Genomic DNA, 21,277 nt, shown 5'->3' on the forward strand with positions numbered 1-21,277 from the left:
GTGTTAAATGTTCTCTAAGTGGCAAAAAAATGTGCAAGAAGCTACTAAGAACTGAAGCAAAGCATATTTTTTAATACCAAGATATTTAAGGGAACTTTGAATCAAAATATCCTGATGTTATCAGTAATAAAGTAGGATTTATTTAGACAGCCCAACAAACGAACAAGCTGAGCAGATCCTGCAAGCTGTGAACAGTGATCAGATGTTGAAGCAGAGATCTCTGCCAACCACTCAGAATATTAACTTCTTTTACAAGCCATCTCTTTAAATGAACAGGAATATTAAATACAGAATCAGAAAGGCTCACAAACTACAACAGGAACATACTTAGATCTCAAATGAGAACTGCTGTCCATCCTGAGGTGTACATTCCAGAAACTGTTCCAATATTTTAAATGGCTCCTAGGAGTAGCATCTTCATTAGATAAATATTTATCTATTTAAATACAAATCCCATGCAAAAGAATCCTTAGTTCTTCACTGAAAACAAAGGTTTGTGCTTTGAAAGATTTTGTTCAATGAAGCAAAGTTTTTTTAAACATAATAGTATTTCTGCCTTTTGTGTCAAAAATTACAGTTTAAATGATTAATTTCATGCTTCAGGTTGCTATCTCAAATATTTAAATTTTAAAGCATAGTTATTTTATGAGAGCTCTGTAATATGTTCTGTGTTTGTGTAAGAATCAATTGCTTAAGTACAATAGCTGAGTCAAACAGGAGCATGTAGAGAAGGGAGTTTCAGCCAAAGGTATCTGAGTTAGGTAAGCACCAAGGCTTTTGTTTGGTTGATTTTTTATATTTGCAGTAGCTATAATCCACTGAAGACACAATTGCTAGAGACAGTGACAGCATTTTTAGGGGCATGAAGTTACAATGGACCATGTCCTGCAGAATGACAAGCAAGGAACAAAGGACAATGTGGCCATTTTAGTTTTCCAAAGCACAATGGAAAAGGAGAGTAAACAGAGAGAGAAATATGTGTGGTTAACTCTAATTAGGCATCTCTCTAGATTGTTTCTAGAATTGAATTGTTGCTTCTGCAAAAACCTAAAGACTTGCCACTTTTGTTGCAAGGTTTTCTTTTTTTTTTTTTTAATAATTGTCTATTTAGAGAATAATTTAATACTGTCACTGAGATTGCATTTACTTCAGTTATCACCAACTTTCTAAGCTATGAATTTTTTAAGCTTTCTGAACCAAATCCTACCTCTACTCCTCAAACAAAGACTTTAGATGTTGAAGGATGACAGAGCAAGACACAAAGGCTAACTCCTGCAATACAGAAACTACACTCAGAAACATTTCAGACAACAAAATTAGCATTTCTTGCAAATTACTATCACTTACTTGGTAAGAAGGCTGATAAAGGGATCTAAACTTCAGGTGAAACAGGCATTATTTCAGGAAAAGCAGGTGGAAGAAGGGTCAGAAGTGTCTACATTCTATTCAAACTCAAGAAATTAGGCTACTGCAGATCGATGACTTCTGCTGGTTTTTTTTTGTGAAAAACCATTCTCCAGTTCTCAACTAAGAGAGGCTGGCATAACCTCAGATAAGACAATTTGAAATGAAAATGAAAAAAGATCAGTATTTGAACTCTTGCAGATATGATGACACCTCTTCTGATGCCATTTTTCACAAATCATACACCAAAACAAATTCTGCCCCTGCTTTGAAAGCCATTAGACTAATTGCTGACATAAAACTGGAATAAAGCCCAAGCTGTACAATATTCAGTCTCACCACGCCTGAACATAAGTCACACCTACAATTTCAAGTGCCTATAGTGGTGCCTTACTCTGTGCTCACTGGAATTATTCCTGTCTCAAGCACCAGGTGCTCACTCCTGTCAAGAGCACACACAGCTCAGGTTGACAGAAGGGCTGCTGTTCTTTTCATCACCTCTCTGTAATAATGAACCTCCAATATTCAGAAATAAAAACCTCATCATCCCTTTTTCTGTTTTCCTGGAAGAATTACACAAATTAAACACTTAATTAAACCCCAAATTACATCAATGGTATGGTAAAAATTTTCATAGCTTAAGAGGACTTTGGTGCCCTTGCCATGCTCATACCATTTTAACTATGCTATATATGCTTCTAAACAAGGTAAATGCATACACTTAATAACTAAAATATGCAAGATTAATTCAAGATTAAAAAATGCAGGATGAATAAATTAATAGGTACAAATAAGATTATGTAAAATAATAGCTAGAAAAATTATGTACTGGTTTGTTTCACTTATATATAAAATATACATAAAACTTGCATTTGAGCTGCTTAGGCATTATTCAATCCCCCTGGTCTGTGTTCCTACACAGAGATTTAAACACAACCTCCACCACCTCTATGAGGACTTGCACAAGGGCTCTGCTCCAAGGGATTTTCCTTTAATGCCCTTTGCACAGACAGTGCTATTTAGCTACAGGGAGAAACACTTCTATAAAAAGTCATGGGGGTGGTGGGGAGAGCACTGTGAGAAAGGAACTCTCTTTGGTAACATCAAAGGCCACCCTGCTCACTTCAGGAAACAGATGTCCAAGCTGGCCACGCTCAACAAACAGCCCTAAGAATGGAAGACTTCTTTAAAGAGAAGTCTTATCACTTAAATCAACCATGCAACACACACAAAACCCCAGAGACTCAGCTTAGCAGCTTTAAAACACCTTGCAAAAAGCACATTTGCTCCTTCTGTAGGTATCATCCACCAACTGTGTATTCAGAGTATTGCATATTAATTCCAGTATTCCTCTCCAAATACATTTCCAAAGGTATCCATCAGTAACAATGATGACAGGCTTGAACATCCCACCAGCAACTTGTTTTCATTTTGAAGGTAAAAAGTTTTATTCCTGTGATTGTGTAATTTTAAATTAATTTCATGGCTTTCCCTAAACAGGTTAGACAAACGCATTTATTCTTTTATATAACTGCAGGATGTTAAAATTGAGAGGAGCACTTTGATAGAGATAGTACAACTACATTTTGCCATGACAGTAAAAGCCAAAAATCAAGCAAAGTAGAATCTCTATACTCCTCTTTGCTTTCAGGGCTCAACAAGTAAATGGATCTTCAGAAGATGATTTCATCAAGTCTATTTATTAATGCATTTCAAGTTTCAAAAAACCTTACATATCTTTGCACAATACTTTATTTTTTGCATTTTTTAGTAAAAATTTCCAAAGTGAACAAAAAAAGAGACTGTATAAAACACAGTGGACATGAAATTGACAGTAGTATTTCTGTTTCATTGTCTTGAACTTCCTTTCGGCTTTACCACATCTTGACTTGCAGTGGAGAGTTCAGTGCACATTTCTGTTTTCAAAAAACATTTAACTTAGACTCAAAATAAAATAGGGCAGCATTTGTCTGCCAAAATCCTACCACAGGATAACATTACAGGCAAAAAATTTACATGTTCCAAAGTCTACCACACTCAAGAAGTTACTAAGAACTCTTGCTGAATAAAAGTCACCATTTTAGAAATGCAAACCCACTTCCAATCTTTGCACAGTCTTAAAACAAATGTATTTAAAATGACTTAAAAGCAACTACATACACTTCTAACTAGTTAAGATCGTGTAGAATTATTTATATAGTCTATTGGACTTGGGGTTTCATGTACAAAATTTGTCTCTAAACCATGTACAAAAAGCTGTATTTTGAAAAAGTTACCACATACTGTACAAGTTTACAAGGAAGAGATCCCATTATATTCTGTAACATTTTTGGCCTTGCTGGCTTGCGTCACATTATGAGAATGATTGTGTAAACCTTATACTCTTAAAAACAAAACAAAACCAAAAAAAAAAAAAAACAAACAAAGGAAGCCTGTCCAACCCTTAGTAAATTTTCACCTAAGCAAAGCCAGGAAAATTATAGCCATTTGCATCTCTAATTAGCTTGGTGCTTTTGGAAAACAAGCAATAAATACATCACAAGCTTAAACATTTTGTAATGCCCCCTTTCATCTCCTGCATAGCAGTAAGCACCTTAAGACATCTTTTATTTCATCTTCAAAAATGCCAATTATTTACATTCGTAATAAAAACTCTGGAATGGGACATTGTGCTGTTGAACTTCACTACTGGTATAAATGTGGGAAAACTGATAGACCTAACTACAGTTTTAACTCTGCCACAGTAGCCAGGCAAATCACTCTACTTTAGTGGTTATCAATCAACAGTATCATGCTGAAAAGTTATCCAAACACCTGATAAATTAAAACAGAAAAGGAAAAACTACAACTTTTCTTTCTTTCCATAACCCTTAGAACATGAACTTGATCACCAAACTGTAAGAATATCTGAAGAGCCCAAATAAAGTGGTTGCAATTTTTAAAACAAGTTGAATAACAGGCAGAATTTTCTAATAAAGCATGGAAACATTTGATCTAACTATTCATTATTTCACTGAATAATCAGACAAATTAAAAATATTTATGTTGAGCTACAAGGAAGACACATAAAACACTTTTGAAACATTCTGACATTCGCAAAGTTTGCAGAACACCTGTTAAACCTAAGACCATCCAGGCTTGTACGCTGTGTCTTAGCAGCTGTTGGATAAAGATGAAATGAATGCTTGAAACAACTTTTATAATGATAAAAAAGTGTGATTGGATTCAAAATTGCTGTGTAAAGCATCACAGGACCCTTGACCACTACACACCATCATCCTCTGTTATCCTGAGTATGTCAATTAAACAGTAATTTCTTCATTAATAGCGGAAAAGTTTTATAATACAAAGAAACATCCATATTGCAATTCTCTTGTTTACAATTGCACACAAGTACGGGTGTACGTTAGAAATACATGTCTGCATATAACAATGTATATACATTGACAAGTAATGTCTCCAATGCTGAGGTGGTCTAGCTTCCTAGCCTTGTCTGGCAGTTGAAAAATATATCTTTTTCTCAATTCTTGAGCAAAAGTTTTACTACAGCCATATTTGCCTGCAAGTGAAGAAAATGCAGCAATGAAGAGCACAGAAGGGGGAAAGAATCATGATATGCTAGGACTTTGTCCCACTAAATTAAAAATACTCAAGAAAAACACTTTTCTTCTTTTTGAGCTGGAAGATTCTCTCATTAAAAATCAATTACTTCCACTTGTTTTGAGGGCATATCATGCTTTTTTTTTTTTTTTTCCTCTTCAATTTTTGAGAGTTAGACTGGGGTCAATGACTTAGTAGGTTTTCTTTGGAGTGAGTTTTCCCATTGTAGGCACTAGGAAGAACCAAGGCAAAAAGCTGCAGTCAGCGTCTCATATGTCCCATCTGATAACTCTCTCGGGGCCTTTGCCGCTGGGGGGGGCTGAGTGGTTTGTGGTGGTCTCCTCCTTTTTAAAGTGCCTGTTTCAAAGAAAAGTAGCCACTATTAAAATTTATTTTAAAAACTCAAGTTATTTCCAGAAGAGTTGTCCTGGCCATGCAAATTGAAACCAACTATTTTTCTGGAAGGCTTTGGATTTAGACCTGCAGGAGTTTTAACTAGATGAGTAAAGGCATGGAGGACATACAGAATACATTTCAGTATTTCAACAGTACTACCTTAAACAGGCTAATTCTTACAAAATGTAGCATGGAATAGGAAATAAAAGAAACTGATGCTGGAAAAAGTCTTCAGAGCTTTCTTTTGATATGCATATTATATTATAGTAAAATAAGATAAGAATTAGATTTTCATTAATTATTTCACTAGCACCAATTCATTTGTAGTTTCACAGTGCCAGACTAAGAACTGTAGGTTGAAACACTTGAAATTTCTCTTTGGAACTAAACAGGTGAGGAGAAAATATTTCTCTATAAATAGCTGGAGTACTCACCTGGAAGTGGTTTATGAGGAGGCAACTTTGGATTACTGCTTGGAGTATGAACACTGCATATCTTAATGAAGCCAGCCATCAACATAATCAATGCAATTCCCATAAGCAACACTGCCCACCAATAAGCCTAAAAAATAAAACCACAACAATAACAGAAAGACTGAGACACGGGACATTGAATATGGCTTTTCACTGCATTTTAGAAGTCATCAAAAAGCTTTCCTTAAAAGAAGTCAGAGCATTCAAATATGAAGAGTCAAAATATGAAAAAACAGTATATTAAAAATATGAATGAATAGAGGTATTAACATACTCTTTGTTATTTGTTTGTTTCCATTCTCTTCAATCTAGCAAACTTATTTGCTGCACACAGGGTGCATAGAAAAAAATCTAGTAAAACAATGGCTAATTATATTTTTAAGAATGCTGAAGCACTCTGCATATCAACATGTATCAACTGTGAATCTTGATTACCAAGAACATTTCATATTATAAACACTTACTATAACATTTCATATTGTAATATAAAAGTACACTTACCACAATCCATTCAGCAATATTTTCATATAATTCTGGATTAAAAATTGCTTTCTTTAATCTAGCTAGAGGGCCATCAGCATCTACTAGCCGACACCTCATGAACACATCACAGTAGCCTTTAAAATCATTACAGGGAGATCCAGGTTGCAAAGTAATGGTCTCAAGATTAAAGTATTCCTGCCATCGACTCGAGCCTGTGCTTGCACAAGTAGCTGGGTCCACTGAAAAGTGAATACAAATTAATCAAACCATTACTCTATTAAAACATCTGTGTATGAATACCACCTAGTCTTGAATTGTTCAAAATGCTTTTCTATTAATCTGCAAAAATACAGAATATATTGCTTATTTCCTACAGAGTACAATGCAATGTCTGTCTGAAACTACATTTGAACAAAGCACTCTCAAAGCTACAAAATCTCAAGTACAAACACCATCAGCAGGTTCCTCAGATTGCTCCTCCTCTATTTACACTCATGATTCAGATAAATCTTACTTTTTCTCATGCAGCAGACATGGCACAGTTCTCTATCATCCTTGCCATCTGAACTAGCACATGTGCACTCCTCCAAGCCATGCTTCTCACAAATAGAGCCAGCACATTGCTGTGGGAGACAAAAGCACAGCAACACAAAAATCAATTCACTTTTAAGCACACTGACATTAGAAAAGATATCAAAAATTAATATCTGAAAGCATAACCACAGGTCTAAAGATCTAAAGAGATCTAGAAAGAGTCTAAAAGCAACTGCTTCAATTTTTTTCCAAAGCTTATACAGAAAAATTATTAGTTTATCAATGTCAATATTTTGGCATATTTTCTAGTTTTTTAAAAGGTGATTTACCTTATTTTATTTTTTAATACAGTATCTTCTTTTATAACCTGAAAGTACCCTGCAAAACACCCACAGCACCACACTTCATACTGAAACAAGACTGCTCAAAAACTCTGGTTAGAAAAATAATACAGGAATACACAAGTATTTCTCTTGGAAAATTATAAAAATTATTGGCAGAAAAAATTCTGCATTTAACTTTACTGTGCGAGGGTCCTTCAAACTCCAACTTCAGTGCATTTATAATTTTGTTTCAAAATCAGCAACTATGCAAAGACAATTCCTCTATCTTTAAGATGGCTATAAATTAGCTGAAAAATATTACAAGCAGTACTTGATTAAAATCCTGGACTCTGGAAAACAAACTTAGAGCAACACAAGTTACAGATCTTTAAGAGGATGATTTTTGCTTGTGTTTGCTTCCAAGTAAACATAGATCGCTTTAAAAGAGACTTCCCATCAATATTTTATAGCAACTACCATGTCCTCTTTAACCCATGAATCTAACAGCAGTTCAGAACCAGTCTAATTCCATATGCTTTAACATCAGTGATATATGTACATGTTTGGAGTGTTGCCAATAAACCAAATTCAACAGTTCTGGGTAACCCCAATTGTAACTCGACAAGTCTATGCCATTAGGGAAAAGAGGTGAACCCTAGAGGCAAAGCACTGAGCAAAGGCAGGAGACTGAATTCAAACACCAGGTGCCAGCCAATCCCCAAAAGCATGGGCACAGGCAGCCATTGGCCAGTGAGCTGGGTGATAATAACCAAACTCAGCCAGATGGGACCAAGCATGTGGGTTTCTGAAAACCAGGTAACAGAGAGCCACACTTCATAAAACTCACTATTGCTGCATGAACTGCAGAGTGTTGTGCCCTGTCTGTCTCAACTGCCACATACTGGTAGGATATCCAACTCTCTAAAGTGACAGAATTATTGACCAAGACTGAAGAAAAGTGAAAAGGTGGTACTAGAAAATAAAACACTTTCTTAATCCTGATTTTTACAAAAAACTTTAAATGTAACTTTCTCAGACAGTACAGCTATCTTGGGATTTGTTACCTACTTCTCAATTCTTGCATTTCTACTGCTATTTTGACTGACACCAACAAATCAAACATCTATACAGAAAACCAGACTGAGCTTGCACTCCTGTGCAGTAATTACAGAAACCATATCAATTCACAATACAATACATTAGCAGTTACATAAGACTGTAAAAACCATACCCCCTTTATGCAAACTTGGGTGTTCCTGTTGCACACTGTGAAGTTTTCTTTGGGTTCAGATATTGGGCAGAGAGCACTGACACCGTTACACATTCCTTCCTTAGCACAGTCAGAGTCATTCCGACACTTATCTGTCCTCGATTTGAAATCACACTGGGCAGTGCAACATGGGCCTTGGCTGGGGCTGGAAAGAAACACCAATTGTGGATGCCAAGAAAAAGCATGAACCACTCCAAATGAACTATTCACCCTGAAACCTACTCAAGCACTCAGCAAATTTCTGATTTGTGCTAAACAAAATGTGACTTGAAAATCATTTTTCCCACGGCATAATTATGCTTATGTAAAATGCAGGTAAGCAGATTCAAATTCTGAAATCCCCATTACAGTTCCCACTAAATGCCTAAAATTAAAGTTTAACACACATGCATAATACCTGCAGTTTTTGCCTGGTCTTAACTTGCATTTTTTATCTTCTGGTTGGTTTGCATCGTAACAGCAGTCATCTTTACACTGGTCACTGTATCCACAATCACACTGTTCTCCTTGTTCAACCAGTCCATTACCACAGATGGGCTGCCCAGACTCTGAAAAATGGCAGTACATTTATGCATAAAGCAGTACAAAGAACATACAATACTTATAAACCTTAACAAGTATCCACCTAATCACAGCTGGACAAGCTGGTCAAGCTGGACTTTAGACTAGGGCTCAAATCAACTTGCATTACTACTTGACACCCACCTTAGTCATTCCCACAATTCACAGAACTTTAAGCCTCTGAGTAAAAGGTTTTGGATGATGAGAGTGAGAGTGTAAGAACAAGCTTTCTGCTCAGTCTCCCAGGGAGATGCATCCTTTCCTGCACTCTTTTAGCAGTCAGAGGACCTTGAGGCAAAGGATGATGGGCACTGGGGTGAATTACTCCAAAATCCAAATCTACCAAGTAGATGTGCAAATCTATGAGCTCACAAAATTCGTGAGAGCTCACACATCAGACTCCAGAAAGAAAAACTCATGCAAAATTCTTTTTCATGTCTAAATAGGATTCCCTGCAGTATGTGCTCCTTACCTCTAGCTCACAATGAGCATGACTGAAACCAGTCTGACCCTGTTTGTTTACTCCCTCCCACTAGGCATTTACAAAGACAGAGAAGAGCCTCCCTCAGCCTTCTCTGCTCCTGAACAATCTCTCTTGGACTTTCCTCACATGTCAGATGCTCCAATCCCTTAATAATCCTTGTGGCCCTTTGCTGGACTCACTCCAGTATGTCCTGCTGCTTCTGTGCTGGCCAGCCCAGAACTTGCGACAGTACTAGAGAACTCAAATTAAATTCTTTACTTGCAGAATCTTTCAGTAAATTTTAAAAAATAAGACAAATATAATAAAAGAAAAATAATTAAGCATTACAGTAATATCTTAGCTCTTCTCCTTTCAGGAGGATTAAATACATACCAACAAAACAATTGTTTCTCTTTTTCTCAAGAACTTGGCTGATATTTCGAATGCTACAGATTGAAAATTTATTGTTGTTAAGTTTGTCCCCAGACGTAGCTCTTGCATACATGATATAATTGCCATTTTCCTTCTGTCCCAAGTTCTTGGACTCTCCAGGAGTGCACTCCATTCCAGAATCATGCTGCAAAACAAATATTTTACAACTATCTCAATCATGGCTGGTGCAAAAGTGAACTGGATTTGGTAGCCTGAACACAGAATTAAAAAAAAATAAAAATAAACCACTATCTTACACTCTCAGGTTTCTCACAATACAAAAACTATATGTAAACCCAAGGCTTGATTTTGGGTTCTCTTTGTACTATTGTTGTTTTTGTTTCCTCCAAGACAATACTAGCAAGTATCTAATTTCTTAAGTTTTATCTTATTTGCATTCTTGGTAATTTACCCCCAAGTCCATGTCCCAGAATGAACAGTGACTTGGAAAAGCTGCCATCTTCTAAAGAGTGACTTTATGATCACAAAAGTGTAATCAGCATTCTGTGGAATCAAAGCAGGAGGAGTTAACAGAAACCACAGTCCATTCTTCTTGTTTGCTTTGAGGGAGGTACAAAGAGAACTTCAAGACAGAGCAGGAGTCTGACAGTCAGGGACTACATCTACAATATCCAGTGTAAGGAATGAAATACATTACATATTGGCAAAACAAAAAGCCTCATGCTTTCAAGCTTGCTGCAAACAAGCTGCATCCCTAAATGTCTGTGAAACAGTTCTGCTCAAAAACATTCTTCATGGTATCCTATTTACCTTCTCTATTTTCTTAGATAAACTTTTAAATATAAATCACCTAACATAAATGTGAGCCACTTGGTGAATAAAGTGTCATCTCAATTTTGCAGTGCTTCCTCCTCTCTAGGATAAATTACAACACATATAATAAGATGTGTGTGACTCTTCATAAAGACAGAAGTATTTAGGGAACAATAATAAAGTACCTTTGTAAGGGATTGAACTAATATAAATAAACAATTCACAAAATGCACTGTTGCACCACTGCTGTCAAATACTCAAAAAAGGGCTGGGCTGCCATCCACTTTGTTTGTATACAATGTATGTGCACATCTGCTCATGGAGTCAGATTCTGCTTTCCTTGTTTATAAGAAGTAAAATCTCCATCTGTAAATCACACCCTATGAAATGGCTGAGTGAGTTAACAGATCACCAGTAATACTTACAGGGGAACCAAAGTTATGCCCGACCTCATGTGCAAAAGTAATGTGAGAAACCTTGGGAGGCACATGAGAGCCATAGTTCTGGACAGTGATGATTCCAGTGTTTAGAGACTTCTTCTTACCATCTGAATACAATTTGCTTTTTTCACATATTCCACCAGAGCTCCCTGCATTCAGACAAAAGTACAACAGTCACACATTTAGGGAAAGAAGTGTTATGTTACTTGTCTACTGACATCCAGAGCAACAACCAGTTTGCCTCTGCAGATTTACAGACTAAGAGCTCTCTATAATTAATATCAACACAACCTTGAAAGTAGATTAGATTTATTCACACAAATGCTCTCAACACTGATTGGATACATTCACACAAGAAGTTAACTGGTTTAGAATAGCTTTTGAGAGCTATTTTGGGCATTCACTGAATGGATGAGCCCTTATTTCACCACACCTGTAATACAAGACTAGCAGGGTGCAATGTCCAAAAGGAACAGCCTCAATCTACATCTTATCTGGATTTCAGAGTAAAAAAATGCACTGTAAATTCAATACTACCTAGAAAACCTAAAGGTTCTGCAGCGTAGTTCTCATACTTGTAAGCTCTGCTTACATAGACAGAAATACTTTCTTCATCTGTCACTTTACTGGTCACTCACACCTACTGTAAATAAAAAGCAATCTAAGTAGTATCACCTTTGTATAACAAAGTATGTATGTTTTTCTTTATTGTTCATATCCTGCTCACCAGAAATACAGAATGATGACTTGAAATGGCACAATATACTAAAAATAAAATTAAACCATAGCAAACCAAAATTGTGAAAAGCTAGGAGATTTTTGTCTATTTGCTGTCAGTTCAAAATATGGTTTCTACCTTTCTTCTAGTGCCCACCTACAGTATTTTATCTGATAGCACTGAAGGCTTGAATAGAATTACCTGAAGGGGCTCCAACCCAAGCTAGACCAAGGACTCCATCATCAAAATCACGGTCTGTGAACACATAGGCCAAGCAATAATCATCATGATTCTGTTCTGAGTTCAGTTCCAGAAACTTTTCCACACCAATGTTAGGAAATCTAAAGGGATTGGAAGAGTCCTTCTCATCCACGGTTGTGTTAATCTAGAAGTAAATTGAAACAAACTGTAAGACATTTCCACTTGCACTGCTGTCAGTACCATGCTATGTTACATAGTTAAAGATGTTTCAAATTTAAAAACCCTGACTGTAAATTACTGCCCCAATCTCTGGAAAACCAAGTGCTACTAAAAACAAAGAATTGCATTTGTGTAGTAAATCCCCATTCTCTTATTTCCTTCTATTTCTTTTCCATCAGTACCCAAAGAATTATATTTATCCTCCTAAATGATCACTTTTACAAGGAAGTCCCAACCTGGATAACCATTCTCTATCTTAGTATTAAAGTTCTTGAAGAATAGCAATAGTTATTCAGTGCACAACAGTGCTGAAAACAAAGTCAGTTGATTCCTACAGAAAAAAACTGACCACAGCTTAATAACAGAAGTAGTGGGTTTTGACAATAACAACTAAACCCAAACCAAATAAATGGTTTAGGGTATCATTTACTGCAGAGACACATGGGCTAAAGAATGGTTATAAAACAATAAATGGGTACAAGTGAACAGGAAATGGACATTTGAAGAATACAGCCTCCAAGCAGCAGAAGTGAAGCTGAAAGCATTTCCAACACAACTTACTCTGATTCTTTTCACCATGAAGCTGATGTTACGGATCCCTGAAAAATCTGTGGACTGGTAAATGGTATCAATTGCTTTAACATGGCTGGAAATCTGTTGAAAACAAAAGTATCTACAGTTCAGTGTGCACTACACTATAGCTGATCTTAAACAGCAACAGCTGCAAGGCCTGCACTCCTACACAATATATGATATTGTGCTGTAGGAACCCCTAACAGGCCTCTTGAATTAAATGATGGCACAAAATGGAAAAAAACCACTACCAGAACCTGCATCACACCATGCCAGATTCCCCCAGAGGATTTTGCCATTTCATTTTTTTTTTTAAACACTTAACTCTATCAACTTCCAGACAGCTATTTGTGATATTTCTTAACTCACTGCTTTGGTAAGACACCACTGTGGTGACAATCATATTCAAAGTATTGTATTTCTTTCTTGGAGGAAAAAAATTACTTGTCAAGAATTATTCTTTCATTTCTGGTAGAAGACATATGTCAGAAAAACTAACCATTTACCTTTTCTAGCAAGCAGAAACGCTAACTCACTAAAAAGCTGATTTTGACTTCTAAGCTTTGAAAAATGCTACTCAAATTTCCTATGTACTGTGTGATAAATAGTAAAATTAAGATCTGCAAGTGGCAATGAAACTACAGGAGAAGTATGTTAACATGCTAGCTATACTTCTAGCAAATTATCAGCAAAATCACTAAATCATATCAACCCTTTTCCCAGTTAATACTATACTGACAAATAAAAAGCATCTGCCTTTAGCTGCCACTGCTTTTTTAAGCATCCACTGTATCAGATAGTACAGAAATAGACTTGAGCATCATTAGCTCACAGCATTTTGAGCTAGAATTTCAAAGGGAAGCCTATGCAAGTGTTAAAACAGAGGCTTGGCAGACTATCAAACAGGACAGAACTCTTCAGGAAATATTATTTTTCTGAGTAAAAACTGGAAACAGTCAGACTGTAAGTCCTGCTCAGAGGTGCTAAGCCCACCACAGCTGCCATTAAAGGTGGCACAAGTGCCCAAGACTTTTGTCATAGAAACAGCATCTTTTTAGCAAAATAAAAAATGTTGTTTCAACTATGTCAGACCACTTTAACAAATGAAACAGGACATTATAAAGTAAAAAGCAAAAATACATGTAGATAACTCACATAGAATTTATCACGACTACCTGAAGCAAAAGCAGGTAATTTAAAACAAAGGGTTTGGAAATACCTGTGCAATCACAGCTTCTCTGGTTCCATAATGCTTGTAGAATAAATGATCAGTCTGGATGTACAGCTGACATGTGTTTTTTTCAGCCTGAGTTGCACGCTTTTTTCTCAAAAGCTGTGGATCATCCTTCTTAGGCTCTTCAATAGGCTTCTACAAATGCACAGTAAAGAAATACATTAAATTTGTAGTTCCACATGTTGCATTGGATTACCTAAAAATAACCACAGTTCTAAACATACTCCACTAATACAAACAGATTTTAGTTCTTTTTCTTTAACTTGAAAAGTCTGATGAATCTTGAATTAAGACTGAATGAAATACATTATGCTCAGTTTTCAAGTACTTTGAATGTAATCTTAGAAAAGCTCTCTCTGCACTTCATTTAATATTACAAAAGGCAGTCAATGTTACATAGATTTGTTTTTTCCTTCATGTGAGCTTTGGAACTTTTCCTTTTTATAATCCTTTTCTAAGATAAACAGTTGGTAGGTTAGGAAAAAAATCAGCACTGGTGGGACTTAAATGTACCTTTCCTAACACCAGTTATTTCAAATTGTAATTACCTTAGCTACCTCAGCAAACAGAAGCACTTTAGCAAGGAAAAAATGGGGCATGGAACAAGAAGTTGAGGGAACACTGGTTAGTCCAAGTGGCATCTGGCAGCACGTTGGCCTTACAGCACCCAGTGGTTGATGGCTCTCTCTCTCCATAAAGTTTTACAAGCAAATTTTTGGGAAAGCATACTATTGTTACCAATGATGAAAAGCACATTAATGTTGACAATGTCTGGAGTCACAACATCAACTAAGTTACTGATGCTATTTAAAAAGCCATATTGTATAGTTTTCTGGGTATATATTTAGCTGACACCACAAAATTATGCCAAGACTTAGAACAGCTCAGAACACAGCTAAATCTAAAAGAAACTCAGTAACTTGCTGTTGGAAAAAAACATTTCATGACCCATGGTGGGACTCCACCCAGGTGCACAGGCTCCTTCCACAGGACACTTACCTCCCACAGCAGCCAATCTGTAACATGCTGTACCCTGGGAGTTTACAGGGCTGTTGGGAAGACTCTCCCACCAATACAATTAATTTTCTACTGAAAGCACTCAGATATCCCCAGTGTGTTATATTAACAACACTTGAAAATCTAGAAGTTATTACTCTCTAGAACCAATGTATTATTTGGAGATAAGGAAACTTTGAAACTCTTCTTTCTAAATTGCCATAAAGTATATTGCTCATTTCAAGCTTGATTTCCATAGCCTTCTAAAATTCTAACTGTTGAAAAATTTGAGATCCTCTAGGATTCATTAAGACTGTAAAGTAGCACATCAAGGCTACAGAAGCAAGGGGAACAAGAATTTAGAAAAATTGCATTGAAAAGAAACCTCCAGCAATAATTTAAGTATCTCACTATGTGGAGGGATGATAGCTCACCAAAAGTAAAAGAGACAACATACAAGAAATAGGAAGTTATCACACTAAGTACTAATCAACATAATCCATTAGCCTTTGTTGTACCTCTGTTGTTGGTTCTTCTATACCAGTCATCTGGTACTTCTGCATTCTTTCAAATACTGAATGATCTGCACAACCTCCTTGTGGTCCATATTTATGTGGATATTCTAAAAAGAGGAAGGCCAGGTTGAGTTTTCAAATTCCAAGTACAATTCCAAAATATGGCTGCATCAGTGCAACTTATTCAGTTGGTGTCCAATATTGTGCATGTGGTTTGAGGGAAGCATTAGAAGATTCAAAGTTTATGCAGCTTTCTTTCATTAAACATTTCCACTAAGGCATTCTTAGTTTTACAAACAGAACAAAACTGATATCTTCTTTTCTTAACATTCTTTTCTCAGGCAGCACAACAAAACAGGATGAGCAGTGCCTAATGTAAGAACAAGAGCTTTTATTTAGACATCTGTACCCACTTGCTTCAACTAAAATCAGCCTTCAAAAATGACACAATCACAATGGAAAGTTATTAGATATCAAGCATACTAAAGACTGCTGGGGTAAGAGAAAGGGTTTTATGTTACTTGATAAACCAACTAAGAAACCTCGCTAAAATTCTTAGAGGATTTTAATATTTTATTCATCTTCCACTGTTTCTTTTTAAGTTTTCACATTCTGCTACTTAACGACCAATACCTAAGAAAGGAAATGCTAATGGATAGAACCATGGTTTAATTAACCCCTATATGTTAGTTAAACATGCTGGAGATCCAAACTAGTGAGAATATCCCACAACCATCCTTTAACAAGGCTAAGTAATAATCTAGTAAGAAACTCTTTAAAGCCATGACAGTTAAAATTACAAAAAAATGAACACAAAACAGTCTGCAAGACTGTCTGCCAAGGGTTTGCATGTGCTAGAAAAGACAAATTCCCCCCAAAATCTGAGATTTGAACCATCCTGGTAATCACAGGAGACAGGTAATACAGGATGGTTCACTTTAGAACTGTTTCTAATTCACAGGGAAAGCTGCCTATGACATTTCCATTTGCTAAATGCTGAACTGCCTCCAAACTGTGGAGGCACCATTCCCTCAACATCTTTTGAGACTTCCTACTTCCATCATCCCCTGCAGCAGTTCCATTTTGAAATATCTGAAGCTAAGCAAGAACTACATGGTGCCAGATGACTTGGCCAGTTTTGACCCACAAGACAGAAGTCTGATCCATGCTCTTGTGAAGCTTTTCAGTGCTCTGAGATGTGCCAGCTTTCTGAGCAGCCTTCTGCCAACCTTTGGGGATCAAGAGCTTCTTAGCCTATCCCTGCCACAACCCTGAGAAGTGAAAAGGAAAAAACCTGCTTTCAGCATGAAATGATTGCTAACAGTGAATGCAGAGTTAAGGAGAAAACAGAAGACTATTTTCCAACAGAGCTACAGTAGAAGAGATTAATAACAGATTCAATCTTCTAAATAGAAAAAATCATTAGGCAAAGAAACCCTCAACTTTTTATTTTCCAGTACTGGCCACTTTCAGGTTTTGTACATCCTGGTAGAATGTTAAAAAATAAAGGGTAGGATAAAATAATATATCTAAAAACTACCCACAATATCTTGTCATTTCATAGCTTCTGACTACAATGTCTTATTCTAACTAGATGGCAGATGATTTTTAATGATATATACAACTCCAGACGCTCAAAATAAGATTTTTTTTCTTTTAAAGATCACTACTACCTTCCACAAAGAACATTTGGTTTTTCTTCTTCTAATTATCAGTTAATAGTACGATCTGTTCAGCATTTAGGTTAGCTACAAATCATTACTGGATTTAGGCATCTTGGGCAAGGATGACATCAAACTTCCATTAAAAATGATGAAAACACAATTCCTCAACAGCCATAGAGTTTTGCCCAATACTAGCAAAAGCAATAATGTCAGAGTAAAACTGTAATGTAACCAGATTTAAAAAAAAAAAAACCCTTATTACAGATTTCATTTGCAGCACTCTGTGATGCTGTGCTCCCATGACAACTGTCATCACAATGTGATGAAAAAGAAACCAGGTTCTCATTAATAACACAGTTTGCAATGTTCAGCAGATAGGGCTCTGCAAAATTACAAACCACTTCACTTTATGTTCCTAGTTGCATGGCCCTTCCAAGATCATAAAAACAATTAAGTGACCATGTTAATTTTCTGGAAGGCCTGAACAGGATTTTCCTGTATACTGCTGATCTGAAGAAATATTGATTTTTTTATTTTACAGTATGAACTCAGGGATACACTTGAAACAAATATGATTTAAATACAGTAAATATATCCTCATCCTTAAAGAAATATTCCTTAAATTCCTTAATGTAAACAGCAATTTGCATCTTTATAACCCTAAATTATAAAACATTTTGATCAAGACTGGTTTAGAAACTAAAATCATTGAACTTGTGTTTCAAGTCATGAATAGAAGGCTGCCTTCCACTGGTCACCAGATCCACTGTAACAGACAAAAGCTGCCTTATAAAGTTGACAATATAATCCCCATTTACAAAACAACTTTTGTTTAACTACTGAAAAAGAACTCATTGAGATGCTAATCATATGTTGCATTGTGGTTTCTGAAAAGCACTAAAAAGCATATTGTTTCAAAAGGCTGCAACATGGGTGACCAAAAAATACCCAAATTAAAGCAAAGATGACTTTTTACCTCAGTCTCTCCCGAGTTAGAAATGTGATAATTTTTGTTGCTTTTGTCCTACATAAGATAGTAGTGGTTTGACTATTTCAGGAGAGCTAGCTTTAGATTACAGCAGTAACAACAAACCCACTACAAAGCTGAGCCTTTTTGGGTTGTTGGGGTTTTTTTTTTTTTGAGCTGCAGTTCAATGCAAAAATAGGTCTCATGAAAGACAAAAATAATTTAACTTCAAAAGCACTCCTCAGAAAGAGACAGAAGCAGTTGTATACTCCAGATATTTCAGACAACAGAATCCTAGAGGCATCTATGATCCCAGTGACTGAAGAGACACTACACAATCAGAACAGAGGAACATCAGACTGCACTGGCAGCAACCAACAGGACTGATGTGTTTTTAAATAGTGCTGCTTAGACTTCACTCCAGGATGGGCTATTTTCAACCCTGCTGAGTAAGCAGCAATGTTCACTCACTTGGTGATTTGGAAGCCATAATGTACTGCTGCTTTAATGTGGTTAACCAGAATAGATTTAGATCACCCCCCAAATAATCTGATTTTGTTACTAACTGATGGTTTTGATGCACTAGATTCAAGAGGAAAAACTATGTAAGCTAGCATACCAATACCTGAATAATTAAAAACATCCCAACATACCCTGCTTCCATTTAATAAGACACCAGTAAGAACCAATTTCAACATTACTTTTTCCAAAGCAATTGCCCAAAGCACTGCATTTACTCCTCCAACAGAGATCACTCCTACAAAGCAGCAATAGTAACTTTCATAAAATCAATTTATCTGATTCTTTAAGGCACAGTTCTATTTCTGTCAGTATTCAATAACAGTGTAGAATATTTTTAGTCACCCACTACTTACACCATAAGGAACTGGGACATGAGACAATCTTCTTGATTGTCTAAGCCTTTGAAAACTGGGCACATCACTGCCTTATGTCTCTTACTTTCCTCCTCCCTCTCTTTTCAGCAACAGGGTTAGTTAATAAAACCCTTTCTGAAGCTGACAGTGACTTATTTACACAAAGTCCTACATAAGTGGAAGTCCAACATTCCCACTATCAAGCAGTGAACTGAACTGTTCAGTGAGACCTGTAAAATGCAACACAAAACTTAGATGTGTGAATTATTCACAGAAACATGATGAAAGACGTATCTTACATTTCCATGCCAGACTTTAACTTTTTCACTATTTTTTCCCCACTACTCTCCTGCTACAGCAGCAAAGCCAGTAAAATAGTCCAACTGCAGAGAACAGGGAAAGTGCCTTCTCCCTTTGAACTGACCTTCCCCCTGTTGAATGGACCAGCAATGCTCTGTAGAGATGAAAATGAAGCTCATGCTGCAGCTTCTCTTTGAGAATCAAAAATATGGTATGTTATCTTATGAAATTATTCTCAAGCACAGGTCTTGTAAGCACCAGGAAAATATACACTTAGAAAACAAATACTGTTCACAAATCCAGTAAATGCTTTAGTTCACAAGCTCTTTAAAATTATGGAAATTCTATTTGCTTTTGGGTTAGTAATCATATTTACAGAATGAGATAACAGGAAGGACAAACACATTTGCTAGCTCATAGCAATTTTAATATACTCAGAGACAGCACACATACTGCCACTGAAAGTAAACTACAAAAAATCTTCCCAAATTTACTGAGTTTTTAGTGGAGAAAGATCACTTCCCTTCACTGCATTCACACAAGAGAAGCAATCAAGGAGAGCAATATGCAATAACCCTGTTTTTTTCTACTGGCTTACAGCATGAGAAAATTATTATATACAAAGCCAAATCACAATCAGAAACTTTCCTCATCTAACTTCCTATTCTTTGACACTTCTTTTCAGAATGCAGTCTCATCATGACATGCTTTGAAAATGATAGATACATGTATCATTATCATAGTGGTTCAAGTAATTTCTAGTGATCTAAGCCTAGTCATCCAATTCCAAATGAGATTTCAAACTCAAGTCTTCCAGGGTTTGCACAGTGGCCTAATGGGACTTTTTTTAAATAAAGTTATGGTTTATATTGATTTTTAAGCAAGACTGACATCCTGAAGTTAGCTGGAAAGACACTGTTAGCTTCAATTACCAGAAGTTAGTCTACAATTGATGCTGCTAATATCTACCTTTGATACCTCCTTGACCCTTGAAGGATTTGAACTTGGAATCACAACTTCCTTGCAGTACTTTGGAGATTCAACATAACTTAAGCATCAAACAAAATTGATTTACATCTGTGTTACATCTGATGACTGATCATACATAAACAGGCAGGTAAAGGGCAGGAGAACTCATGCATCAGTTCTAAAAATATACAAGTATTTAATGGTACTTTTTCATCCTCCTGAGCATTTGCCACTGACACTAGATTTCTGGGGCTATACTTGTCAAATTTACCTACCATTCTATGTATACTTCCATCAGCTATTCTGTAAAATGGGACATACTGGGTGCCACCACCTCTTCTTAAGAGCTCCCTGAAGGCACATGTAAGACACATGCAGGGGATGCTTTTATTTCACACAAAATAATTTATTTTCAAAATCACATGGAAGAGCAATCAGTATAGAGCATTTTAAGAATGTAATTTTCAAAGAAACGTGTATCCATAGGAAATGTACTGCTTACACACTTAAGTCTGACTGCTAAGGATTTAATGGCAGAATAAAGGCTGACTTTGGTTTGCCATAAATCTCTCTCACACCATAACTGTGTGTTATGAATCACTTGAGGACAGCATAATTCAGTGTCACACACAAACCAAAGTCTCTTTTAATGCTTACAAATGGTGTACAGGTTTTGACAATTAATAAAAATAATATTTCATCTGTAGCACAAAATGGAAGTACTCACTGATATCATCTTCATGATAAATGACAGAGTGGAATGGTAGGTTTCTGTCCTTTATGTATCTCTCTGCTGGTTCAATATAAAAGGTCCCACTGTGAGTTTGGATGAATCCTTCAAATTTTCCATCAATAACAGATCCATGAGTAAAACTTCCCTGCTCACCTGTTAA

At 36.2% G+C, this 21,277-nt stretch overlaps 1 protein-coding gene across 1 annotated transcript in view; it reads right to left on the minus strand.

Moving 5' to 3' along the window:
* Nucleotides 1-3,085: 3,085 nt before the first annotated feature.
* The window catches only part of ADAM10 (ADAM metallopeptidase domain 10), a 35,803-nt gene continuing 17,611 nt past the window's right edge, over nt 3,086-21,277 (minus strand). Inside the window, 14 exon segments of the mRNA XM_079318475.1 lie at nt 3,086-5,322; nt 5,324-5,361; nt 5,835-5,961; nt 6,375-6,595; nt 6,871-6,979; nt 8,445-8,628; nt 8,881-9,031; nt 9,901-10,084; nt 11,139-11,302; nt 12,073-12,256; nt 12,853-12,945; nt 14,084-14,233; nt 15,613-15,716; nt 21,112-21,270. Coding sequence (XP_079174601.1) covers nt 5,266-5,322; nt 5,324-5,361; nt 5,835-5,961; nt 6,375-6,595; nt 6,871-6,979; nt 8,445-8,628; nt 8,881-9,031; nt 9,901-10,084; nt 11,139-11,302; nt 12,073-12,256; nt 12,853-12,945; nt 14,084-14,233; nt 15,613-15,716; nt 21,112-21,270 — 1,925 coding nt within the window. The 3' untranslated portion in view covers nt 3,086-5,265.

This window comes from Erithacus rubecula (assembly GCF_903797595.1).
Source record: "Erithacus rubecula genome assembly, chromosome: 14".
NCBI lineage: Eukaryota > Metazoa > Chordata > Aves > Passeriformes > Muscicapidae > Erithacus > Erithacus rubecula.